This window comes from Salmo salar, chromosome 13 (assembly GCF_965601325.2).
Source record: "Salmo salar chromosome 13, fSalSal1, whole genome shotgun sequence".
NCBI lineage: Eukaryota > Metazoa > Chordata > Actinopteri > Salmoniformes > Salmonidae > Salmo > Salmo salar.
The window spans coordinates 76,270,736-76,298,723 of NC_138303.1; the positions used below are offsets into that span (position 1 = coordinate 76,270,736).

The following is a 27,988-nucleotide window of genomic DNA, read 5'->3' on the forward strand; positions in this document are numbered from 1 at the left end:
ATAGAAGAAGAAGACGGAACGTAAACTACTCAACATGGAGACAGCAGTTGATAAACTGGAGGCGATGGTAAGGTTTTACAAACCACTTTAATTTATAAACCAGCGAAAGTAAACCTATGCTCCTTGTCTTTAGATACGAATCGTTTTTTCTGTGGTCAATTAGCTATTTGAGCAAATGCGTCAAAAATAGGAATGCAACGTTAGCAAAGTGAGAGGATCTAAATAAAAAAAATCTGCCATTTTCGTAGGAAAAAAATATTTCCAGGAAAAGAACCATGAAAACATACTATGCTAGCTAAGTGTTTTCTGTGAAGAAAACCAAAATGCAAAAAAAAATTCGCTTGTGTGACGTTGCCCATGTTCAGTGTTTATTTAGGTAGTTAGCTATCTCGATAGCTTATTTGCCACACGTTTCACAATGAGTACGAGAGACTGCGCCTGCAAAGAGGACATAAATTAGTCGGTGTCCCCGCGCTGGCTCGTCGTCGTACGTGGTCGTTCACGTTTAAAAGCGAAATTTCACGCGATCATATGAAAGTTGTACACATTCGTTGTTAGCCAATCGAAAGATAAAGGAGAGAGTTTGCAATGTCTGATCAACGATATTAACATTTGTGGGAGTTCCAATCAATGCGCGTATCAAACGTACAATATGCAACTGTTACAAACTACCCATTGGGCACCCCACGTTATTTCAACGTGGACATTTTAGGTAATATTTGGTTGAGTCATTGAACAATGAGATTTCAGTCTTTTATTCACTCACTCATAGTCAGCCAGAAGTTTGTTGAATCTCATTGTGGTATCACTTAGTCTGATTTAATCAGGCTCTAATACACAATAAATTGGTATATAGGTCCTGAGACATTTATGTAGAGTATTGGATAATTGTTCCTTACAAGCCAGAATGTTTCATAAAATTACATTTAAACTTGCTCTACCGGTTGTCTGTGCAGTTTGTCCTTCTGCTGCTAGAAAATTGAGACATTGACAGAGCAGTGTTATTAGTGCTGAGCGATTTAACCAAAATGTCTTATTTTAGGTTCATTTATTTGCACTTTTTTCTGTGAGCTTAATGCACACATTGAACAGTTTCTCTAGAGATAAATCAGATCCAGCCTGAGCTGTGCAATGTAGTAGAAAGTTGTAGTTTCCAACAGGCCAATATTCTACATAGTTTAGTGCAACAAAATGTGGTAATTAACTATAATAGCTAGGTTTCCATCCAATTGGCTTCAGATTTTCATGCAAGTATTCTAAAGTCTGCATAAAGAAAATATGCATATTTCCCTCCAGTGCTGTGTTTCCACCAAACTGACTTGTTGCAGAGAACTCAGTGCATGATGATATAACTTACATTTTGTGTGCACTTTCATGTACCGAATAAAAATCTAAAGTTCAGTGTGTTTCCGTCACATTTTCAACTCTACCGATAGTTTTGTCAGAAACTGTGTTGAATAGCAAATGTGCCTACTCTGGTCTTGGCACTGGCGCTCTTGCCAACAGCTCGCAGATACAGTGCGAGAGCATCAATCATGTATTTGTATTTATTATCGACCCCCATTAGCCAACAGCTACTCTTCCTGGGGTCTGGCAAAATTAAGGCAGTTATACAATTTGAAAAACATTTACAGAATTCACAACACACTGTGTGCCCTCAGGCCCATACTCCACTACCACATATCTACAATGCCAAATCCATATGTACGTGTCCGTATATTATCGTGTGTGTTTATGCATGTGTCTGTGCCTATGTTTGTGTTACTTCACAGTCTACGCCATTCCATAAGGTGTATTATTTATTTTTTTACCAGCTTTTTGAATCTGATTCTACTGCTTGCGTCAGTTACCTGATGTGGAATAGAGTTCCGTGTAGTCATGGCTCTATGTAGTACTTTGCGCCTCCCATAGTCTGTTCCATACTTGGGGACTGTGAAGAGACCTCTGGTGGCATGTCTTGTGGGGTATGCATGGGTGTTCTGTCACCAGAATATAACACCTTTGATATTTATTGGAAAGGAGCATCAACTTCATAGTGTGCACTTTCAATACCCTGTGAAGTTCGTCATTGACTTACTTCATCTGTAGCCTAATAAACTGCATAGTTTCCTGAGTTGTAGTGGGAGGACCAGACACTATATTTTAGTCATTTAGCAGATGCTCTTATCCAGAGCGACTTACAGTAGTGAATGCATACATTTCATTTTTTTTTCATTTCATACATTTTTTTTTTTCTTCTTCGTACTTGGCCCCCCGTGGGAATCGAACCCACAACCCTGGCGTTGCAAACACCATGCTCTACCAACTGAGCTACAGGGAAGGCCATATCATCCCATGTCTCCAAGTTTGCTTCAATATTATGGTTATTATATCAGTATTTGCGCATAAAGGCAACCGCCATTTCTCACATAATACATTTTGCCGACACAAATATCCCACCATGTCGAATGAACAAATGATCTGTTGCAATTTACAAAATTGTACCGAAACCTCCGGTTTCCATCACATCTATTGTGATAATAAAAAAATACAAATACGGTATGACTTTACTCGCATGAAAACTGTCGATGGAAACATAGTTACTGACCATAATCCATTGCGCATCTACTTGTCCAGTCTGTTTCTTTTTACACCTGCTATGAAAGAGAAGAATGCGTGATCATGAGGGGATATAGAGAGCACCTATTGCTTCGCCAGGTATCTCTACCTGAAAATACACAATCTAAGTGATTGATAGTTAGTATTCAGAAGTCATAGAAGTTGGCCTGATTTACTTCGAAGAACTACAAAATAGAGATGAGAAGGTGAAATGAAATAATAAAGCCATTAAGTAAAACAAATGTAATATACACAACTGAAATATTTTATTAAAGTATTGTGAATAAAATATGGTTAATAAGTGATAAGCATTCATGGGCAGTCACTACCATCATGGGACTTTTATTAATTGCTTTATTCTGTGTTACAGCATTCAACCCAAAAAATGGAAATCGAAAACTGATGTTTTTAAAGAATCAAACCAAACCGACTTCAAAAATAACTAATCGCTCAGCACTAAGTGTTATTAACCCGACTTTCAGTACACTGGTCTGTATATCGTTTTGTACATCCAGGTTTTTATTTTCAATACTGATGCAATTCGCACAGTGACAAACACTTGCACAGTATAGCCGAGCCTAACCGAACCACAGACCAAACGGCAAACACTTCCAGCTGATTGTGAGGAAACGTGCTTCGGGGGACTACTTTAGGTTACATTCGACTATGTTTACATATTGTGCATCACGTGCAATGAGTTGAGATAGATAATACAAACCACAGAACCCACCGTGCCTCAGAAAGTGGGTAAACAACACTTTCCTGTGACCCTATTTACACCTACCACCAAAAGGACCAGCATGTACAACAGGTAAAGTAACCTCAAATGTTATTTTATTCAACATTCTGGCTTACAGAGACTATTAGTGGTGTCAAGATTCTATTCCGCTGGGAATCGGCTCCTAAGATTCAGTATTTTTAGAACGAAAGATACTGAGTACTTACCTTATTTACATAAGAATTCAGACCCTTTGCTATGAGACTCGAAATTGAGCTCAAGTCCATCCTGTTTCCATTGATCATCCTCGATGTATCTACAACTTGTTTGGAGTCCACCCATGGTAAATTCAATTGATTGGACATGATTTGGAAAGGCACAAACCTGTCTATACAAGGTCCCACAGTTGACCGTGCATGTCAGAGCAAAAACCAAGCCATGAGGTCGAAGGAATTGTCCGTAGAGCTCCGAGACAGGATTGTGTTGAGGCACAGATCTGGGGAAGGGTACCAAAAAAATTCTGTTCCCGAAGAACACAGTGGCCTCCATCATTCTTACATGGAAAAAGTTTGGAACCACCAAGACTTCCTAGATCTGGCCAAACAGAAATTGGGGGAGAATGTGACCAAGAAACCCGATGGTCACTCAGAGGGCTCCAGAGTTCCTCTGTGAAGACGGGAGAACCTTCCAGAAGGACAACCATCTCTGCAGTGCTCCACCAATAAGGCCTTTGTGGCCAGACAGAAGCCACTCCACAGTAAAAGGCACTTGACAGCCCGTGTAGAGTTTGCCAAAAGGCACCTAAAGACTCTCAGACCATGAGAAATAAGATTCTCTGGTCTGATGAAACCAAGATTGAACTATTTCGCCTGAATGCCAAGCGTCACGTCTGGATGAAACCTGACACCATCCCTGGCACCATCCCTACGGTGAAGCATGGTGGTGGCAGCATCATGCTGTGGGGATGTTTTTCAGCGGCAGGGACTGAGAGACTAGTCCGGATCAAGGGAAAGATCAATGGAGCAAAGTACAGAGAGATACTTGATGAAAACCTGGTCAGGACCTCAGACTAGGGAGAAGGTTCACCTTCTACCGAGACAATGACCCTAAGTACACAGCCAAGACAATGCAGCAGTGGCTTTGGGACAAGTCTCAATGGCCTTAAGTGGCCCAGCCAGAGCCCGGACTTAAACCCGATCGAACATCTCTGGAGAGTACTGAAAATAGCTGTGCAGCAACGCTCCCATCCAACCTGACAGCGCTTGAGAGGATCTGCAGAGAAGAATGAGAGAAATTCCCCAAATACAGGTGTGCCAAGCTTGTAGCGTCATACCCAAGAAGACTCAAATCACTGCCAAAGATGTTTTTTAAAAGTATTTAGTAAAGGGTCTGAATACCTATGTAAATGTGATATTACATTTTTATTTTTTTTGTAATAAATTGGCACAAAAAAAAATGTTTGCTCCAATTTAGAAAGTCTGTTACGTTACAATGGGGGGAAAAGTCAAGGGGCCTGAATGCTTTCCGAATGCACTGGATGTCCATGGTATCGCATCGAGACAAGTAAACTAAAGATCTTGAGCGATAGCCTCACTCTGGTCCAAAATATGGTAAAAGAAAACCGATTGAGTTGTTTTAAAAAGATTATGATACTTATATGGTATTTCCAAATATATTTATATCAGGTTTACTGATCTTAAAGTTTTGACAATGGAGTAGTTAACTGCTGCTTTCAGTGTAGCAAAGCTCATGATTAACACCTGCTTCATTGGTCAATCATACCTCTATTGGAGGTAGCGGGAGAACCTCTTAAACAGAAGCTTTAAATCTGTGGGTCAGTTGTTAAACAAGTATTTTTAAAGGCCCATTATCAGCAACCATCACTCCTGTGTTCAAGTTAGCTAATCCAAGTTTATCATTTTTAAAAGGCTAATTGATCATTAGAAAACCCTTTTGCAATTATGTTAGCTGAAAACTGTTCTGATTAGAGAAGCAATAAAACTGTCCTTTAGACTTGTTGAGTATCTGGAGCATTGGCATTTGTGGGTTCGATTACAGGCTCAAAATGGCCAGAAACAAAGAACTTTCTCCTGAAACTCGTCAGTCTATTCTTGTTCTGAGAAATGAAGGCTATTCCATGTGAGAAATTGCCAAGAAACTGAAGATCTCGTACAACGCTGTGTACTACTCCCTTCACAGAACAGCGCAAACTGTCTCTAACCAGAATAGAAAGAGTGGGAGTCCCCGGTGCACAATAGTCTACCAACTATAATTTTCCTGTGTATTTCAGATGGAATCAAGGCATTAGAATGTACCAGATGCCACCAAAAATAGAGCTTGTTCAGCAAAACATTCTTAACCTGGGCGGGATCTGGCTACTTTTTCTATTTGGCTGGCTACTCCATGTGCTTGTGGAAAACACTATTCTTTAACTTTGTTTTTGGTTGAGATGAAGATGTGAATCCAACATATTAATGAGTAACTTGAAGATTACATCTGAAATCAGCCAAAGTTTGAAACCGAAGGCCTACACTGCATTCAGAAAGTATTCAGACCCCTTGACTTTTTCCACATGTTACGTTACAGTATTATTCTAAAATGGATTAATCTAGTCACAATAGCCCATAATGAAAAAGCAAAAACAGTTTTCATGCGAATATTCCAAAATATGCATTACAGAAAATTTTTATTTTCCCACCAGTGGTTTTTCTGCTAAACTGACTTGTAGCAGATAGTGCACACTGACACTTTTCGCTAAAGTTTTCATGTACAGAATAAAAATCTAAAGTTCAGTGTATTTACAGCACATTTTCAACTGTACTGATAGTTTTGTCACAAACATTTCCGTTAAGTAGCAAATGTGCCTGCTTTGGTCTTTGGCAGTTGCGCTATAGCCAACAGCTTGCAAATTCAGTGCGGTTAGGCTGGTCTACATGATTAGATTACTATGGATCGAGCAAAAAAAAACGTTTATTTTTCTAGCTGCAGTCAACCATTGATCACTACGTCACCAGAATAAGACCCTCAATATTTATTGGAAAGGAGCATCGAGTTCATCACCGTGCCATTTCACTACCCTGTGAAGTTCATTGATTTAATCTGTAACTTAATAAACTGCATGGTTTCCCGAGTCGTAGTGGGAGGATGACACTATCGTTGCGTGATTCCAAGTTTACTTCGATATGATTGTTATTATATCAATACTTGCACTTAAAGGCGTTTCTACCACCATTTCTCGCATAATTAATTTTACCGACACACAAAGATCCCACCATGTCGAACAAACAAATGATCTGTCGGCATTTATAAAATTGTACCGAAACTTCCTATTTCCATCACACCTGTCGTGAATTTGTTTTATACATGGTATGACTTGGCTTGCATAAAAATGTGGATGGAAACGTAGGTTGTCACTCTGTTGATCATTTGTTACAATGATGACATAATCCTGTGGTTGAAATTCGACCCTCAAAACAACAGTTGATTACTTTTTTCTAAACCAAATGTATTTTCCGCATAGATTCCACATCACAATATGTTGACAACCAGTTTGTGCCCAGTGGGTAGTAACTAGACTATTCAAATATGATGCATTCGCTATCTATTCAGCTCCCCATAGTCATGTAGCTTCACTTGCTTGTTTCTCTCTGCTGACAATCACTGGATTTCAAAACTGGTTTTACTTTAGGTTTAGATAAAATATTAATGGGTGAATCAGCTTTTCTTGATCTGGCTCAGCCAATCCAATTAAAGTTTCAGTCATGTAGTTAATTATTTCTCTAGTTTGACAGGAGGTTGGATGTCTCCCGTTTTATTTCAGGACTGATAACACAGGATAAAGAGGAATCCATTGTTGTGTCTGTCTGTCCAGTGCCCCTTTTATATTGTCCTACTGGTGACCCTCTAATGAAAGCAGTGCAATGTTAAAAGGGCATTGGTCAGGGATTATTCCCAAGGAGGTTTTGTAAGATGTAGGTGTGAACCTTTGCTCAACAAAGCTGTTTGCATGTGCTCTGACTTCATTGCACTACTGTATTGGACAGCTAGCAGTGCAATAGTATTGTCAAAGCATCTGAAAGCAGCAAAGACCACTTGGACAAATGAAGCCGCAATAACTGTAGGACAAAGTGGCAAAAGCTGCCACTCACCTCACCAAAGGGGGGAGGGATTCAGACCGGAGTTACTCGCTTAAATGCAACTGTATTCCTTTTTCTCTGTACAAGTATTCTGACCTTGAGCTTAAGCATGGGAGAACGCATGTGTCAGCCAGTTATTCGTTTGGGGTGGAGATCACAGAAATGGTGTGTGGCAGAGGTGTGTACAGATACACCATATTCTGAATTTGTCTTAATTCCACGAGTTTAACACGCAAGGAAACCTTGAATAAGGTCGATCAACCTGTCAGTTCCATGTGAAAAAAACAACTTTGTTTTTTTCCCCCGATACAAATTACACCAATCTCTACGCACTGTAATTTTATAAATTGGTAAGAGCTATTGATGAGACCTAGGTAATCCGTTTACAAAAAAATTGGCACAGGAGGGTAGTGCGTTTGAATTTTTTTTTCAATATTTTTTTCCCTGTTTTTTTTTTTTCTTCTCCCCCCTGATTTACGTTTGCAATTTTGCAGGTTTTACTATTATGTCTTCCATATAGCCAAATATTTTCATCCTCTTGCATGCGCCTCCATTATCGAGGTGTTTTGGTACTTCCCTTGTGCACTACGCTTTTCTGAGTGCTTACTATACCACCGGTCAATGTTGTCTACCAGTCAACTGTCTAGCCTGCCCTCTATCCATAGTGACAATAGTGGTAGGTGGATCGTTTGTCCAGATCTGCAATAGGTTAACTACCGCTCATACCACAAACAAAATCATAAAAATCTGCACCAGTTTTCAATATATATAGTGCATTGGGAAAGTTTTCAGACCCTTGACTTTTTTCCCCGTTTTGTTACTTTATAGCCTTGTTCTAAAATGTATTACAATGTTGTTTCCCCTCAATCTACACACAATACCCCATAATGACAAAGCAAAAACCAGGTTTTTCGATTTTTGGGTGAAAAAAAAATAAAAAAATAAAACTGAAACATCACTTACATAAGTATTCAGACCCTTAACTCAGTACTTTGTTGAAGCACCTTTGGCAGCGATTACAGCCTTGAGTTTTCTTGGGTATGACACTACAAGCACACCTGTATTTGGGGAGTTTCTCCCATCCTTCTCTGCAGATCCTCTCAAGCTCTGTCAGGTTATATGGGGAGCGTCGCTGTACAGCTAATTTCAGTTCTCCAGATGTGTTCAAGTCCGGGCTCTGGCTAGGCCACTCAAGGACATTCAGAGACTTGTCCCGAAGCCACTCCTGCATTGTCTTGGCTGTGTGCTTAGGGCAGTTGTCTTGTTGGAAGGTGAACCGTTGCCCCAGTCTGAGGTCCTGAGCGCTCTGGAGCAGGTTTTCATCAAGGATCTCTCTGTACTTTGCTCCATTCATCTTTCGTCTCCCTGTCCCTGCCGCTGGAAAACATCCCCACAGCATGATGCAGCCACCACCCTGCTTCACCGTAGGGATGGTTCCAGGTTTCCTCCAGACATGATGCTTGTTATTCAGGCCAAAGCGTTCAATCTTGGTTTCATCAGACCAGAGAATCTTGTTTCTCATGGTCTGAGAGTTCTTTAGGTGCCTTTTTGCAAACTGAATGGAAACAGGATGAACTTGAGCTCAATTTCAAGTCTCATAGCAAAGGGTCTGAATACTTATGTAAATAAGGTATTTATGTTTTTATACATTTGCAAACATTTCTAAACCTGTTTTTCCGTCGCCATTATTGGGTATTGTGTGTCGATTGCAGAGGATTTGTATTTAATACATTTTAGAATAAAGCTGTAATGTTATAAAATGGGGAAGGGGTCTGAATACTTTCTGAATGCACTGTATATCCACAAGATGGAGGAATAGCTAATTGGCAGCGGAGAGGCCAGGTGCGTCATTGTGCATGAAAGAACAGTGAAGACAGGTAGTTTAAAAAGCTCCCCTATTGATCTTGTTTAGGGACAATACAATTATACTAATTAGACTTGATATCATAAGGTGAATGCACCCATTTGTAAGTCACTCTGGATAAGAGCGTCTGCTAAATGACGTAAATGTAATGTAAATGTAGCCTACAACACCAAAATCCAATGAATAATTGCATTGTTGTTTTCAAGTGAGTACAATTCTCTAGCCTGTAAACTGCAGTGAAAATGTCATTTGAATAATTACCAAAAGCCCTGTTATTTGAATGTTTCATTCCATTTGGATCAGTTGTGAGTCTACTCTCGACAGATTATAGAAAGTTACAGTAGCAGGACAGTCTGGCTGTATTTTTACTTGTGATACTGATGCGCTGTCTGTTGCTGATCATCCTTCTCCAAAGTCGTCCTGTGGCAACATAGGCCTATGCTCTCAGCAAGCCCAGTTATTCAGGAAAGCTTAATACACGTTCTTCCTCCTTTCCGATCCAAGAGGCTATTCCTTGACCTAGAACCTAATGCTTCGATATAGCCTAAATATTTGTCATTTAACTTTTAGAATGTATTACCTTTTTGTGTGAGGCATAAACATAACTAGTCATAATGTTTTAATCTGATTAGCCTACAGGACACTTTGAAGTAGCCTGTCTGCTCACGTTCATCCATTCCACTCGATTATAATTCCAGCATCCAAACTGCGCAATGGCCATTCTATTAATGGAAAGAGACGACATCTGTTACAAAACATAAAGGTTTAATGACATTCTGAGATTGTCAAATCAAGCCTTCAATACTGAGTAGGGAGTATTTTCTGTTTGTCGAGATTTGACATGCTCTACTTGATTGTGGTGTTGAAAATGCAAACCATGATGATAAGTCGTTAATCGGTATGCAGTTATGCGTTGCTTATTGGTTGTGTGTGGTGCGTTGGAACAGAAACCTGTTAGTGGAAAATTTGTTGCATATATTTTACATAATTATAAATCTAGCATCAAAGTGTTGGTCTGATTTTCCCCCTAGCTGATCACTGCAGCCGGCTCTGATCGTAGTGTAATGATACATGCAGGGAGAGTGAGCTCGTCCTTCGTCGTTGGCGAACCCTCAACCGTCTTGGCCATTTGCCCTGCATGGCATCGACTGTGCCACAAAACCATGTTGAATTGGTTTGTCGATATCCACGTTTATAAACACAGGGTTGCTACAATATTTATTTTTACAATTGTTATTTATGGTGGTAATTGTCTTCAAGTAAATTTTTAGGGTTAGGGTGTGTAAATGTTTTTACAGTACAAGGAAAGGGTGGTGTGAAAATATTTTATGTTGAGGGTGTGGATTTTTTTTAATGACACCTCAAGTTGGACATTTAAACCTGTCCCTAAGGGGATTGAAAATATAAATGATAATTGTTTAGATCTATTTTACCTTATGAGCATCTGGAGACAAATGTGAAACCAGTCATATTTCAGCAAACTGAAAAGCATGTCATCATGTGCCTGCAGCATACCACCCTGCATATCACTGCTGGCTTGCCTCTGAAGCTAAGCAGGGTTGGTCCTGGCCGATCCTTGGATGGGAGACCAGATGCTGCTGGAAAGGCATTCTTCCCTCTGATATAGAGGTCGACCGATTATGATTTTTCAATGCCGATACCGATTATTGGAGGACCAAAAAAAAGCCAATACTGATTAATCGGCCGATGGTTTTTTTATTTTTTTTTATTTATATATTTTTATATATTTATTTATTTATATATATTTATTTATTTTTTTATTTTTTTAAATATGAAAAAATAAATAAATAATTTATGAAATTTAAAATTACAAATTTAAAAATAAAAACGTTTTTTATTTTTGTTTAATTTTTGTAATATTTAAATGGATTTGATTGATGTATTATATTAAGTTAAAATAAATAAAAAGTGTTCATTCAGTATTGTTGTAATAGTCATTATTACATATATATGACTATTACAACAATACTGAATGAACACTTTTTATTTATTTTAACTTAATATAATACATCAATCAAATCCATTTTGCCTCAAATAAATAATGAAACATGTTTGGTTTAAATAATGCAAAACAAAGTGTTGGAGAAGAAAGTAAAAGTACAATATGTGCCATGTAAAAAAGCTAACGTTTAAGTTCCTTGCTCAGAACATGAGAACATATGAAAGCTGGTGGTTCCTTTTAACATGCGTCTTCAATATTCCTAGGGAAGAAGTTTTAGGTTGTAGTTATTATAGGAATTATAGGATTATTTCTCTCTATACGATTTGTATTTCATATACCATTGACTATTGGATGTTCTTATGGGCACTTTAGTATTGCCAGTGTAACAGTATAGCTTCCGTCCCTCTCCTCGCTCCTACCTGGGCTCGAACCAGGAACACATTGATAACAGCCACCCTCGAAGCAGCGTTACCCATGTAGAGCAAGGGGAACAACTACTCCAAGTCTCAGAGCGAGTGACGTTTGAAACGCTATTAGTGCGCACCCGCGAACTAGCTGCTGGCAAATTTACGAAAGTGCTGTTTGAATGAATGCTTACGAGCCTGCTGCTGCCTACCACTGCTGTCAGACTGCTCTATCAAATATCGAATCATAGACTTAATTATAACATAATAACACACAGAAATACGAGCCTTAGGTCATTAATATGGTCAAATCCGGAAACTATCATTTCAAAAATAAAACATTTTATTCTTTCAGTGAAATACAGAACCGTTCCGTATTTTATCTAACGGGTGGCATCCCTAAGTCTAAATATTCCTGTTACATTGCACAACCTTCAATGTTATGTCATAATTATGTTCATTTCTGGAAAATTAATTACGGCCTTTGTTAGGAATAATTGGACTTCACACAGTCCGCAGTGAGCCAGGCGGCCCAAACGGCTGTATATACCCTGACTGCTTGCGCGGAACGCTAGAGAAGTGACACAAATTTATGTTAGCAGGCAATATTAACTAAATATGCAGGTTTAAAAATATATACTTGTGTATTGATTTTAAAGAAAGGCATTGATGTTTATGGTTAGGTACATTGGTGCAACGACAGTGCTTTTTTCGCAAATGCGCTTGTTAAATCATCACCCGTTTGTCGAAGTAGACTGATTCGATGAGAAATTAACAGGCACCGCATCGATTATATGCAACGCAGGACACGTTAGATAAACTAGTAATATCATCAACCATGTGTAGTTAACTAGTGATTATGTTACGATTAAACTTATCTTCTAAAAAAACTATCAATGCTAGCTAGCAACTTTCCTTGGCTTCTTGCTGCCCTTGCGTAACAGGTAGTCAGCCTGCCATGTAGCCTCCTCGTGGAGTGCAATGTAAGGCAGGTGGTTAGAGCGTTGGACTAGTAACCGGAAGGTTGCAGAAACGAATCCCCCCTAATTAATCGGCCATTCAGATTAATCGGTCGACCTCTACTCTGGTCTAAGTAGATCCCAGGGCAGTGAAGGGGACATTGCTCTGCGTAGGGTGCTGTCTTTCTGATGAGATGTTAAACGGGTGTCCTCACTAAATATCACATGGCACTTATCGTATGAGTAGGGGTGTTAACCCCGGTGTCACGGCTAAATTCCCAACCTGGCCTATTCCATCATGGCCACCTAATCATCCCCCTCATTCCTAATTGGCATATATCACTCCTCTCCACTTTGTGTGATGAGTATTCTGGCACAAAAAAGGTTGCCGTGCATAACCCAGGTGTGTGCCACACATTGGTGGTGGATTAGGTGAGTTTCCCCCTTACCGCCCAGACTTTTACTTTTTTTTTTTTTTATGTTATTTATTTTATTACATTTTCTATCATAGTGGCTAATATTTAATACAATATCTGTAGCCACCGTCAGTAATAACCACATACAGTACATAATAACTGGCACTTTAGTGCAGTGATTGTTAGTTTCCTTAAATTTATAGCCTAAATGTATCATTCCATTACATCGTTAGTTTACCTTTCTTTCCTCTGTCACGTTTGTGTGGTTGTTTTTGAAGGTCGCTAGCAATAGTGGATCATATAAGCCTAAAGTATTACATGTAGCCTATTTGAGTCATTTTAATTTTTTTATTAGGATTCCCAATTGACTGCAGCCGAGGCAGCGGCTACTCTTCTTGGGGTCCAAACAGGAAACAACATAACAAATAAAATACATAATATGCATAAATTATACATAGCACTACAGTCGTGGCCAAAAGTTTTGAGAATGACACAAATATTAATTTTCAGTCTGCTGCCTCAGTTTGTGTGATGGCATTTTAGTAACCATTGAGTCTATATGTTTTGACCATGATGGTGTGCTATCTAGGGTGACACCCAGCAGGTTAGTCTCTTCAACTTGCTCAATTCAAGAATAGATCCAGATGAGGTTTAGATCCAGATGAGGTTTAGGGTTGAGCGAGTGATTTGTCCTAAAAATTATGATTTTAGTTTTTTAGATATTTAGCACCAGCCTATAGTAAGTTACCGATTCTAAAACTGACTGAAGATCTATATTAAGTGTCAGCCACTTATTTTACTGTTGCAGCTGACATGTATACTGTGAAGTTGTCAGTGTACATGGACACAGGCTTTATTCAAGGTCAGTGGAAGGTTATTAGTAAACAGAGAAAACAATAATGGTCCAAGCCAGCTGCCCTGCGGTACACCACACTCTACCGAATTTGCATTAGAGAGGGTTACATTAAAGAAAACCATCTGTTCTACTGGATAGGTAACTGTCCATCCATGATAAAGCAGAGGATGTTAATCCATAACACCTATGTTTTTTCAGCAATATGTTATGATCTATGATATCAAAGGCTCCACTGAAGTCTAACAAAACAGCTCCCACAATCTCAGTAATTTACCATCCAGGTTGTCGGTTCCAGGTGGTTTGACCTTTATTTATAGATGGCAATATTTTTTTCAACTCTTCCACACTAGCTTTGCGGAATTTATTGCTACGGTCTTTCATTATTTGGTTTGTTACGCATGAAGATGAATGCTCAGCATTTTTTGTTTGCATGTCATGCCTAAGTTTTTGCTAATCTTGTCAACCAAAAAATGAAAACCCCCTAACGTCTATTGAGGCACCGGTGCGTCAATCTATGTAACACAATACAAAAGAATCCCATCAAAATCTCTCAGTTTAAAACCTGTTGGGGCTACAGGTTAGCAATGAACCCCGAGTCGGGATTGCTAACAAGGCTGGAAATTCAAAACATAAAAAATATAATAATTTCAATTTCTCAAACAATCAACTATTTTACACAATTTAAAAGATAAATATCTCCTTCATCTAACCACATTGTTCGATTTTCAAAGAGGCTTTACGGCAAAAGCATAAAGTTAGATTATGTTAGGACAGTACATAGCCACAAAAGTACAAACATCCAATTTCAATTCAAGGTCAGGCGTCACCAAAAGCAGAAACCAGCTAAAATTATGCACCAACCTTTGACAATCTCCATCAGATGACACTCCTAGGACATTATGTTATACAATACATGCATTTTTTGTTCCATCAAGTTCATATTTATATCCAAAAACAGCATTTTACAGTAGCGTGAAATTCAGATTTTTTTCTTCTCTGAAATGCTTCCGGTGAACATAACAAAATTACTATTCGAAAACATTGGTAAATTATAATATTGTCATTCAAAGAATAATATATTATCATCTCGTAATTGCTACCGAATGGCCAGATCTCAAAATAACTTTACTGGGAAATCACATTTTGCAATAAACGGGGTGCTATGCTAAGAACAATAAGCTATGCTATACAGTTAGCATCATCTAATATCGATAATAACATTGTAAATATCCCCTTACCTTTGATTATCTCCATCAGAAGGCACTGCCAGGATTTCCCAGGTCCGGAACAAATGTGGTTTCTTTTGACAAAGTTCATAATTTATGTCCAAATAACACCAAGTAGTTTGCGTTCATTATGCTCCCACAAAACGTGGTGGGGGGGGGGGCGTAAAATCACGCCGAAAAGCTAAAAAAACCTAGTAAATAATCTATTTACGTTCGTTCAAACATGTCAAACGTTGTTTATCATTAATCTTTTGGTCCATTTTTAACGTTAAACAGCAGTAATATTTTCACACAACCTATCCTATGTCTAGATAAACAATTGTGACAAACTCACGCTTCTCAGATTTATGCGCAGGCGCAAAAAAATGAAGTGACGACATGTCAACTTCCATGCATTCTAATTTGCTCTCTGTTTATCATAGACGCTTCAAACAACTTTATAAAGATCGTTGACATCTAGTGGAAGCCGTAGGAGTTGCGAAATGAATCCTTTCTCACTATGGTATCTATAAAACAATGACACTAAATAGTACAGTCACAAAATTCACATTTTTTTAAATCTATTTTTCACAGGTTTTTGCCTGCAATATGAGTTTTGTTATACTTACAGACACCATTCAAACTGTTTTAGAAAATTCAGAGTGTTTTCTATCCTAATGTGTTAATAATAAGCATATCCTAGCTTCTGAGTTGGTGTAGGAGGCAGTTAAAAATGGGCACATATTTTTTTCAAAATTTCTCAATACTGCCCCCGAGCCCCAACAGGGAGATACAGTTGAAGTCGGAAGTTTACATACACATAGGTTGGAGTCATTAAAACTCGCTTTTCAACCACTCCACAAAATTTCTAGTTAGAAAACTATAGTTTTGGCAAGTCGGTTAGGATATCTACTTTGTGCATGACACAAGTAATTTTTCCAACAATTGTTTAGACAGATTATTTCCCTTATAATTCACTGTATCACAATTCCAGTGGGTCAGAAGTTTACATACACTAAATTGACTGTGCCTTTAAACAGCTTGGAAATAGCCTTCCCTGTAGCTCAGTTGGTAGAGCATGGTGTTTGCAACGCATGGTGTTTGCAACGCCAGGGTTGTGGGTTCGATTCCCACGGGGGGCCAGTATGGAGAAAAAAAATGTATGAAATTAAATGTATGAACTGTATTCACTACTGTAAGTCGCTCTGGATAAGAGCGTCTGCTAAATGACTAAAATGTAAAATGTAAATGTAAATGTAAAATTCCAGAAAATTATGTCATGGCTTGAGAAGCTTCTGATAAGCTAATTGACATCATTTGAGTCAATTGGAGGTGTACCTGTGGATGTATTTCAAGGCCTACCTTCAAACTCAGTGCATCTTTCCTTGACATCATGAGAAAATCAAAAGAAATCAGCCAAGACCTCAGAAAAACAAGTGTAGACCTCCAAGTCTGGCTCATCCTTGGGAGCAATTTCCAAACGCCTGCAGGTGCCACGTTCATCTGTACAAACAATAGTACGCAAGGATAAACACCATGGGACCACGCAGCCGTCATACCGCTCAGGAAGGAGACGTGTTCTGTCTCCTAGAGATTAATGTACTTTGGTGCAAATCAATCCCAGAACAACAGTGAAGATGCTGCAGGAATCGGTACAAAAGTATCTATATCCACAGTAAAATGAGTCCTATATCGACAACCTGAAAGGCCGCTCAGCAAGGAAGAAGCCACTGCTCCAAAACCACCATTTAAAAAAAAAACAGACTACGGTTTGCAACTGCACATGGGGACAAAGATCGTACTTTTTCGAGAAATGTCCTCTGGACTGATGAAACAAAAATAGAACTGTTTGGCCATAATGACCATCATTATGTTTGGCGGAAAAGGGGGGAGGCCTGCAAGCCGAAGAACACCATCCCAACCGTGAAGCACGGGGGTGGCAGCATCATGTTGTGGGGGTGTTTTGCTGCAGGAGGGACTGGTGCACTTCCCAAAATAGATGGCATCATGAGGAAAGACAACGATGTGGATATACTGAAGCAACATCTCAAGACATCAGTCAGGAAGTTAAGCTTGGTTGCAAATGGGTCTTCCAAATGGACAATGACTCCAAGCGTACTTCCAAAGTTGTGGCAAAATGTATTAAAGACAACAAAGTGGCCATCACAAAGCCCTGGCCTCAATCCTATAGAAAATTTGTGAGCATAACTGAAAAAGTGAGTGTGAGCAAGAAGGCCTACAAACCTGACTCAGTTACACCAGCTCTGTCAGGTGGAATGGGCCAAAATTCACCCAACTTATTGTGGGACGTTTGCGGAAGGCTACCCAAAACATTTGACCCAAATTAAATATTTTAAAGCCATGCTACCAAATACTAATTGAGTGTATATAAACTTCTGACCCACTGGGAATATGATGAAACAAATTAAAGCTGAAATAAATCATTGTCTCTACTATTATTCTGACTTTTCACATTCTTAAAATAAAGTGGTCATCCTAACTGGCCTAAGACAGGGATTTTTACTCTGATTAAAGGTCAGGAATTGTGAAAACGGAGTTTAAATGTATTTGGCTCAGGTGTATGTAAACTTCCGACTTCAACTGTACACACACACACACACACACACACACACACACACACACACACACACACACACACACACACACACACACACACAGTGCATTCGGAAAGTATTCAGACCCCTTTTTTTTCACGTTACGGCCTTATTCTAAAAATGAGGCAATTCATTTTTCCCTCATCAGTCTACATATACAATACCACATAATGACAACGCGAAAACAGGTTTTTCGAAATGTTTTATTTCCGTAAGTATTCAGACCCTTTGCTATATGACTCGAAATTGAGAACCGGTGCATCCTATTACCAAGATCATCCTTGATGTTTCTACAACTTGATTAGGGTCCACCTGTGGTAAATTAAATTGATTGGACATGATTTGGAATGGCACACACCTGTCTATATAAGATCCCACAGTTGACACTGCATGCCAGAGAAAAAAATCAAGCCATGAGGTTGAAGGAATTGTCCGTAGAATTCCGAGACAGGATGTGAAGGCACAGATCAGGGGAAGGGTTCCCAAAAAATGTCTGCAGCATTAAACATCCCCCAAGAACACAGTGGCCTCCATCTTCCAGTTAAGAATGATATTTGGAATCACCATGACTCTTCCTAGAGCTGGCCGCCCTGCCAAACTGAGCAATCGGGGGAGAAGGACCTTGGTCAGGGAGGTGAACAAGAACCCTATGGTCACTCTGACAGAGCTCCAGAGTTCCTCTGTGGAGATTGGAGAACCTTCCAGAAGGACAGCCATGTCAGCAGCACAGTCTTTATGGTAGAGTGGCCAGACTGAAGCCACTCCACAGTAAAAGGCACATGACATCCCGCTTGGTGTTGCCAAAAGGCACCTAAAGGACTCTGACCATGAGAAACAATATTCTCAGGTCTGATGAAACCAAGATTGAACTCTTTAGCCTGAATGCCAAGCGTCACATCTGTAGGAAACATGGCAGCATCATGCTGTGGGGAAATTTTTCAGCGGCAGGGCCTGGGAGACTATTCAGGATCGAGGGGAAAGATGAACGGAGCAAAGTACAGAGAAATCCTTGTTGAAAACCTGCTCCAGGGTGTTCAAGAGTTCAGACTGGGGCGAAGGTTCACCTTCCAACAGGATAATGACCCTAAGCACACGGACAAGGCAGGAGTGGCTTCAGGACTTCGTGTTTTTTGGGGGGTTTTTTAACACATTTTTAAAGACCTGTTTTTGATTTGTCATTATGGGGTAATGTGTGTAGATTGAGGAAATATATACACTGCTCAAAAAAATAAAGGGAACACCTAAACAACACAATGTAACTCCAAGTCAATCACACTTCTGTGAAATCAAACTGTCCACTTAGGAAGCAACACTGATTGACAATAAGTTTTGCATGCTGTTGTGCAAATGGAATAGACAACAGGTGGAAATGATAGGCAATTAGCAAGACACCCCCAATAAAGGAGTGGTTCTGCAGGTGGTGACCACAGACCACTTCTCAGTTCCTATGCTTCCTGGCTGATGTTTTGGTCACTTTTGAATGCTGGCGGTGCTTTCACTCTAGTGGTAGCATGAGACGGAGTCTACAACCCACACAAGTGGCTCAGGTAGTGCAGCTCATCCAGGATGGCACATCAATGCGAGCTGTGGAAAGAAGGTTTGCTGTGTCTGTCAGCGTAGTGTCCAGAGCATGGAGGCACTACCAGGAGACAGGCCAGTACATCAGGAGACGTGGAGGAGGCCGTAGGAGGGCAACAACCCAGCAGCAGGACCGCTACCTCCGCCTTTGTGCAAAGAGGCCTGCAAAATGACCTCCAGCAGGCCACAAATGTGCATGTGTCTGCTCAAACGGTCAGAAACAGAATCCATGAGGGTGGTATGAGGGCCCGACATCTACAGGTGGGGGTTGTGCTTACAGCCCAACACCGTGCAGGACGTTTGGCATTTGCCAGAGAACACCAAGATTGGCAAATTCGCCACTGGCGCCCTGTGCTCTTCACAGATGAAAGCAGGTTCACAGTGAGTACGTGACAGACGTGACAGAGTCTGGAGACGCCGTGGAGAACGTTCTGCTGCCTGCAACATCCTCCAGCATGACCGGTTTGGCGGTGGGTCAGTCGTGTGGGGTGGCATTTCTTTGGGGGGCCGCACAGCCCTCCATGTGCTCGCCAGAGGTAGCCTGACTGCCATTAGGTACCGAGATTAGATCCTCAGACCCCTTGTGAGACCATATGCTGGTGCGGTTGGCCCTGGGTTCCTCCTAATGCAAGACAATGCTAGACCTCATATGGCTGGAGTGTGTCAGCAGTTCCTGCAAGAGGAAGGCATTGATGCCATGGACTGGCCCGCCCGTTCCCCAGACCTGAATCCAATTGAGCACATCTGGGACATCATGTCTCGCTCCATCCACCAACGCCACGTTGCACCACAGACTGTCCAGGATTTGGCGGATACTTTAGTCCAGGTCTGGGAGGAGATCCCTCAGGAGACCATCCGCCACCTCATCAGGAGCATGCCCAGGTGTTGTAGGGAGGTCATACAGGCACGTGGAGGCCACACACACTACTGAGCCTCATTTTGACTTGTTTTAAGGACATTACATCAAAGTTGGATCAGCAGTGTAGTGTGGTTTTCCACTTGAATTTTGAGTGTGACTCCAAATCCAGACCTCCATGGGTTGATAAATTGGATTTCCATTGATTATTTTTGTGATTTTGTTGTCAGCACATTCAACTATGTAAAGAAAAAAGTATTTAATAAGATTATTTCTTTCATTCAGATCTAGGATGTGTTGTTTAAGTGTTCCCTTTATTTTTTTGAGATGTATATATATTATTATTATTTTTTTCAATTTTAGGAAAAGTCTAACTTAACAACGTGGAAAAAGTCAAGGGGTCGGAATACTTTCAAATGCACCGTACCTCCTCTGTTGATCTCATACATTATCAAGTCTTTCCCACATTATCCAGATACTGGCCGTTAGGACTTGGTGGTTTATAGCAACTTCACACAAGAATAGGCTATATGGAACATAGACCATACATAGCTGTTCAAACCTGGAGCCTAGTGCATGGTTCACAACAACTGAATTGTTTTCATCAGTTCCATTAGGGTAGATTTATAGGATCATTGTTCAATCCCCGATTTGTACACTTTTCCTCCCTTTCAAATATTTCATGAATTGAACAATTGAATATGGTAACTTTCAGGATGAATCAAATCACTCCATTTATGATTCACCAATACATTTTGTGCATAAATGCTTTCCAACCCTGTTTTATGTATGATTCATGTACACTTTCCTAACCCTAAATAGTCTACAAGATCTGAGTATTTTTAGATCTACCAATTAGTGCTAAGAAGGAGCCATCTAAATATTCTTTCTTTCATTGATCCCTATTCTGTGCTCTTTCTCAACGTATATTCTAGTGACTCTGTCGCGAAATTTCTAATTAAAGGTACATCGTATTTGAATGGATGGCTTTAGATAAATGTACTGAAAACCCTTTTGAATGGAAACTTAACAAAAAAATCTGTGGGCTAGCAAGTGGGAGAGTTTTCAGCAGTTGAATAACATTTTAATCAGTGTGCGCAAGGGAGCCACACCTGCAAAGCCCATTGCGCACCTGCATAAGGTAAGTCTGAATACCGACTATTGAAGCGCATAAATCAAAACAAATAGGGCATAGCCCAAATAGTCCTGCAAAGCCCATTGCACCCCAAGGAATGGATGTGCATATAATTAGGAATTAGAACTCTGGGATAGGCATGGGGGGGGGGTTTATTTAATTAAAATCTGCAGTGAAGATCAATGGTCTTATTAATTCAGGCAGAGTCCAACTGAGCAATAATCTTACTCTGCAGGTGAGGGAATTATGTGAAATCTATCAAAGCAAGTCTGGAACTTTTGTCCCCATCAGTCAGCTTCCATTTCTCATTAGGAGGAGGATCTACCTAAACTTCCAAAAATTGACCATTTTATTTGTATTTACATTTTTTCTCTTTCATACCTTCTGAATATGTTTTGTGTTACATGCCTATTGAACTCGACCCTGATAAAAATTAAAAAAATTCCCCCCTCCATTTTGATAAAGTGACAAGCATTTGATTGATCCAAAGTCCTGAAACCCTATCAGTATTGTCTCTGCTGTCCACTTTGAGTAGTGCAATGTTGCTTTTAGGGTTTCAGTGTTTTGGTTAAAGCCTCACAGAAGGCACTATGCGTCTCAGCTTTCATCATGCACCTTTCGGGAGGCAACAGTTTTGTGGCTGAAGTCTTCGAAAGATGTGACTGATCCTTTCACTCATTTTGTTTACCATATCATATGGAGACAGAAACATCAACTTTATCATAAGTAGACATAATTGCAAATGATTAAATCCTTCCAATACAAATAAAAAAAATGTTTTTGTTATGAATTGAACTTTAATTAAATGAGTTGACTCTTCACATGGGATGATTTCACTGAACAGCAAAAGAAAGGGAATATTGAATGATCCCCAATGATCCATCGCATCTCCCAAAAACATTTTCAACATATCTGTAAAATGATAGTCTTGAAACTAAAGCTTTGGTTGTATTCCTCTCAGGCTTCCATGACTTCTTCCTGGACCTCCTCAATGTCCACCTCTTGAACATCAGACTCTGCCTCAGCTTCACTGTCACTTTCCAACCTTTTTGAGGATGGCTCGTTGTCAGGCTCAAATTTGCCCAGATGGCCATCAATTTGTCAACCCTTGTATTGGTCAGCCTGGTGTGTGTGTGTGTGTGTGTGTGTGTGTGTGTGTGTGTGTGTGTGTGTGTGTGTGTGTGTGTGTGTGTGTGTGTGTGTGTGTGTGTGTGTGTGTGTGTGTGTGTGTGTGTGTGTGTGTGTGTGTGTGTGTGTGTGTGTGTGTGTGTGTGTGTGTGTGTTCCCAAACAAGGACCAGTTGCGCTCTGAGGCGGCTGATGTTGGTGGGATTTGGAGGATGATGGAGGCAACAGGGGAAAAAGCCACCAGGTGGCTGATGTGTTAGCACGACTACCATATTGCATCTCCATCCCAAAGCCCTTGCTTGGAAGTGTACTTCGCCAGACTGCCAAGAACCTTGCCCTCATCCTGGCCAAGATGGTGAGACACGGTAGTGATGACACCATAGGCCTTGTTGATCTCTGCACCAGACAGGATGCTCTTAACAGCATACTTGGGGTCCAACGTACGCTGCAGCGTATATGGGCTTCAGGCAGAAGTCTTCAAGCTTTTTGATGTATTTCAGAACTGCAGTTTCCTCTGCTTGGAGCAACAGTGAAGTGGGCAGGGCAGTACGGATTTCTTCTCTTAAATCTGCAAGCAGAGTCAACATCAGGCAGGATGGCATTGTCTCCCTCAATCTGTGCAATGGCTACTGCTATAGGTTTCAGGCTCCTTTCCACTCTCGCAAAATGCATCATCCAGGAGGATCCTCTTGATGGTGCTGTCCATATCGGCAGACTGATATGGCCATTTCTTGGAGAGACTCCTTCCACTCCAGGAGACTGTCAAACATGATGACAACACCACCCCAACGGGTGTTGTGGTGCTCTTCTCACATTGCTTGGTGAGGTAGGTTGCTGCTATAACTTAATGACCCTTCACATACTTAGCCATTTCCTTGGCTCTCTTGTAGAGTGTATCCATTGTTTTCAGTTCCATGATGTCCTTGAGGAGCAGATTCAATGCATGAGCAGCACAGCCAATGGGTGTGATGTGAGGGTAGGACTCCTCCACTTTAGACCAAGCAGCCTTCATGTTCACAGCCTTGTCTGTCACCAGTGTAAATACCTTATTTGGTCCAAGGTCATTGATGACCGCCTTCAGCTCATCTGCAATGTAGAGACCGGTGTGTCTGTTGTCCCTTGTGTCTGTGCTCTTGTAGAATACTGGTTGAGGGGTGGAGATGATGTAGTTAATTATTCCTTGCCCACAAGCATTCGACCACCCATCAGAGATGATTGCAATAGTCTGCTTTCTCTATGATTTGCTTGACCTGCACTTGAACTCTGTTGAACTCTGCATCCAGCAAATGAGTAGATAAAGCATGTCTGGTTGGAGGGGTGTATGCTGGGCGAAGAATATTCAGAAATCTTTTCCAACGCACATTGCCTGTGAGCATCAGAGGTGAACCAGTTGCATACACAGCTCGAGCAAGACATTCATCAGCATTTCTCTGACTACGTTCCTCCATTGAGTCAAAAAAACTTCAGATTCCAGGAGGACCATGAGCTGTTGCTATCGATAAAGTGTCTGATTCATAATTTTCACCTCGAATAGAAGTAGAGGGACTTTTGTCAGAGGTTGCTTGTTGTGAGCGCTGAGGGAACTTTATGCACTTGGTCAGATGATTCTGCATTTTTGTTGCATTCTTCACATATGATTTGGCACAGTATTTGCAAATGTACACAGCTTTTCCTTATATATTAGCTGCAGTGAAATGTCTCCACCCACCAGATGTGGCATTTTCCTGTAAAGATTAGAAAAAAGCTAGTAAAAAAAAAAAATCCATGTACAGATAAATAGTTAAGCAGGTAGATTAAACAACTCCTTTGTAAGATAAATGTTTTAAAATGAAACATGTATGGAAAAAGGAGAATTAACACTCAGTTAGCAGGCTCAAGCAAGCAAAAACTAACTAGCAGAAATTCTTAACAAGTTAGAAATGATTTCAACACACTTTGCTGTAGTAACTTCTTATGGCTCAAATTCCGTTACTATAAATATTAAACTTTCATGAAATCACACATGCAATACACCAAATTAAAGCTACACTTGTTGTTAATCCAGCCAACGATTTCAAAAAGGCTTTACGGCGAAAGCAAACCATGCGATTTATCTGAGGATAGCACCCCACCAAACAAACAGACAATCATAATTCAACCCACCAGGCGTGACCCGAAAATCAGAAATAAAGATATAATTCATGCCTTACCTTTGACGAGCTTCTTCTGTTGGCACTCCCAATATGTCCCATAAACATCACAAATGGTCCTTTTGTTCGATTAATTCCGTCGTTATATATCCAAAATGTCAATTTATTTGGCGTGTTTTATTCAGAAAAACACCGGTTCCAACTCGCGTAACATGACTACAAAATATCTCATAAGTTACCTGTAATCTTTGTCCAAACATTTCAAACAACTTTCCTAATACAACTTTATGTATTTTTTTAACGTAAATAATTGATCAAATTTAAGACGGGATAAACTGCGTTCAATACCGGAGGAAAACAAAGTGGAGAGTGCTTTCGGGTCACGCGCCTCAACCAACAGTACACTTCACTCGACCCTCGTTCTGAACAGGGCTACTTCTTCATTACACAAAGGAAAAACATCAACCAATTTCTAAAGACTGTTGACATCCAGTGGAAGCGATAGGAACCATAAGCAACTGCCTTAGAATTCTAGATTCCCATTGAAAAACCATTGAAAAGAGAGTGACCTCATTCTTTTTTCCCTGGATGGTTTGTCCACAGGGTTTTGCCTGCCAAATAAGTTATGTTATACTCACAGACATCATTCAAACAGTTTTAGAAACTACAGAGTGTTTTCTATCCAAATCTACTAATAATATGAATATCCTAGCTTCTGGGCCTGAGTAGCAGGCAGTTTACTTTGGGCACGCTTTTCATCCGGATGTGAAAATACCGCCCCCTAGCCTAGAGAAGTTAACAAAGAATATTTTGTCATATATTCACCCCACCCAGTATTGTAATCAAAACTTACCAGAAAGCATGTAGTCCTTGGCTCTGACAGTGTAGTAGTGTGGGCTCAATAGCATCTCATTAGTGTGCAAGATCTTGAGAATCATCTGTACATGTGATGGAAGAATGCACTGTGCATGCAGAGGGTTGCAATTCCATTGAATTGCGGATAGTTTAAAATTCCCATGAAAAAATCCCCGGAAAGTTTCCGACACTTTGCAACCATAGTTCATAGTATTGACAGATCTGCACATGCAATGATTTTCCGTGTGTAATAATGATTGTGTAAGGCTTGTAGTACACTAAACCAACTGTCCTTTCAGTTCCAGAAGGCAGAGGCTGACATGGAGTACATGGAGAAGCGGCTAAGGCTGGACTTCCTGACTAATGTTCCAGAAAACAGTGCAGCAGAGGTGAATACACCACAGTACTGAGTTACAAACATGTCCTCAGAACAGACCAACAGACAAGTCACCCAATCCCTTTCCACTCTATCCACAAAAGGCAATGCTACAGTGTATATAATACATCTCTGAACTTCTGCCATGCAGACAGTGTAGCCAACATTCTGTTAAATCAATATGACCCACGTTCTCGTGACCACAGGAAAACCCTATGAAGCTGCTGGAGAACCTGTCAGCCATCAAGACGAGGCATGCGGCTCTGTGCACACAAGTGCAGGAGATCGCAGCCGAGCAGAAGCAATCAATGGACGCCATACGAGTGCACCTCGACACCACTGTGCAGCTGGTGCAACAGTTACAGCAGACTGCTGATGTTGAGGTAGACTATTCCCTCTACGTACATCCGACACTGTCAACCAACTCTTTTCAATGTTAAAGGGTGGTTTAAATCATGTGCAATTCAGAATTTATATTTGTACTTGTACTGTTTTGTAGCTTCCAACAGTGACTGAGACGGAGCAGGAGTCTGCAGAGTTCCTTGGTTTATCAGTCAATCAAAACACAATAGAGGTAAGTCCATTTGCTGGAGCTAAGGTTTTGTTGCGTACAGGAGCAGAGGAACGATATTTCACAGATGTCATTCTGTGTAACACTGACATTGTATGGGCACTACTTTTGATTGTCCAATTTTACAGCCCATGCTATTCAGAAAAATATATAGCTTTACTGCTCAGGATTTCTCAACTCTTTCCTTCAGTGAAATGTTATGGTCGTCTTGTAATATCCCAGTATTACAATATATTGTAATATAACAGTAATATGCCAATGTTTGTCTGTTAACAGGTACCGATGTCTATGGAGCTTCCAGCCCAAGAGCTGCCTCAGTGTAAGTAATGGTTAACCCCAAATCTCCCCTCTGCATATGTCTTAGACACAAACCCCTATTGAAGTAATTTGTAACCAACATATTATGTACATAGCTAAATAGGAAATGTTCAATTTGGAGCATTTATATTGATACTGTAACAGCCAACAATGACACAACATTCCTCTTCAAGGAATCCATGTGAAACCCAAAAAAGGGCTCCGTACTCTACAGACAGGAATATGGCGACTGAAGCCAACGCGAGTGTGTTCTGTCCACAGCCTCGAGGGAGGGCGAGTTTGAGGAGGTGAGTGAAGCCACACTGGAGGCAGTGCCGTGCAGCATGCGTGCCAACGTCAAGCTGGCCAACCTCAATGCCTTCTACAAGCAGCTGCATGAGTACTTCTCCTTCAGAAAAAACAGGTCAGACGAGTCATATTCGTGCCGAGATGCATATACCTTTACACAGAAACCCCCAGTTGTCAAGGCAATGTCCGAATTGTTTTAATGCTGAACAGTTAACTGCTGGACCAGAGTCACACCCTGTGTCATATGAATGTTTAGTAAGTTGTATGCATTTTGTGGATGTTCTTGCAACTTCCAACTTTGCCACTCTTTCTCCAGTGGTGCCCTCAGTTTGCCGAAGATGAAGCAGATGAACATGAAGGTTAGCGACGCCAAGCTGAAGACGTTGCAACACCTCTCTCTCATTGAGCTAGACATGAAAGGGCATGTTCGTCTGCTACTGTGAGACTGAGGAACCTGCATAGCCGAGAGGCTAAAATATAAGACCGCACTGAGTATGTGATGAAAAGTGACTGATTCTGCCCATCTCTCCTTTTCCATTTGCTAGTCATATTAGCCTCATTGAAGGGGTTTCAGTTGAATCCTCATGCCTACATATGCTGTGGTTCCATTTAATTTGCTAGATATTTTTCTTAAATGACACCCCAGAATTTTCTTTCAGGAATTGACATCAGAAGCAAAAATTCCAGATGGGATCAAGTCATCACATGTTTCTAGGGTGCTGTAAGGGGAAGGCGGTTGGGCCATATTGTAAATTAAGGTGCACTATTTTTGTAAAGAGTTTAATGTTGGATAAGTATGTAGGGTTTTCTGGCTAATGTATCAGCGAAATTCATTTCACCTGTAAATATGTGATGAAAGATTTAATTCCACTGACTTTCCAACTGTACGTCTTGTGTCAAGCGTCAATGTATTTTATGATCCTTCATTAAATTGAAATATTCCCTCTGCCCAGGTATACACTCAATCAAAAATGAATTTAACAAGGCATGCAAACATGTATTAGCATCTCAATGTACAGTT

The 27,988-nt window shown here is 40.4% G+C and overlaps 1 protein-coding gene across 1 annotated transcript; it reads left to right on the forward strand.

Moving 5' to 3' along the window:
- On the forward strand, nucleotides 1-27,909 carry ska2 (spindle and kinetochore associated complex subunit 2). The gene is made up of 7 exons (NM_001140608.2): nucleotides 1-67; nucleotides 25,714-25,803; nucleotides 25,997-26,173; nucleotides 26,290-26,364; nucleotides 26,638-26,680; nucleotides 26,941-27,082; nucleotides 27,284-27,909. The coding sequence occupies exons 1-7, from the start codon at nucleotides 35-37 to the stop codon at nucleotides 27,408-27,410; spliced, it is 687 nt and encodes a 228-aa protein (NP_001134080.1). The 5' UTR covers nucleotides 1-34; the 3' UTR covers nucleotides 27,411-27,909.
- Nucleotides 27,910-27,988: the final 79 nt, after the last annotated feature.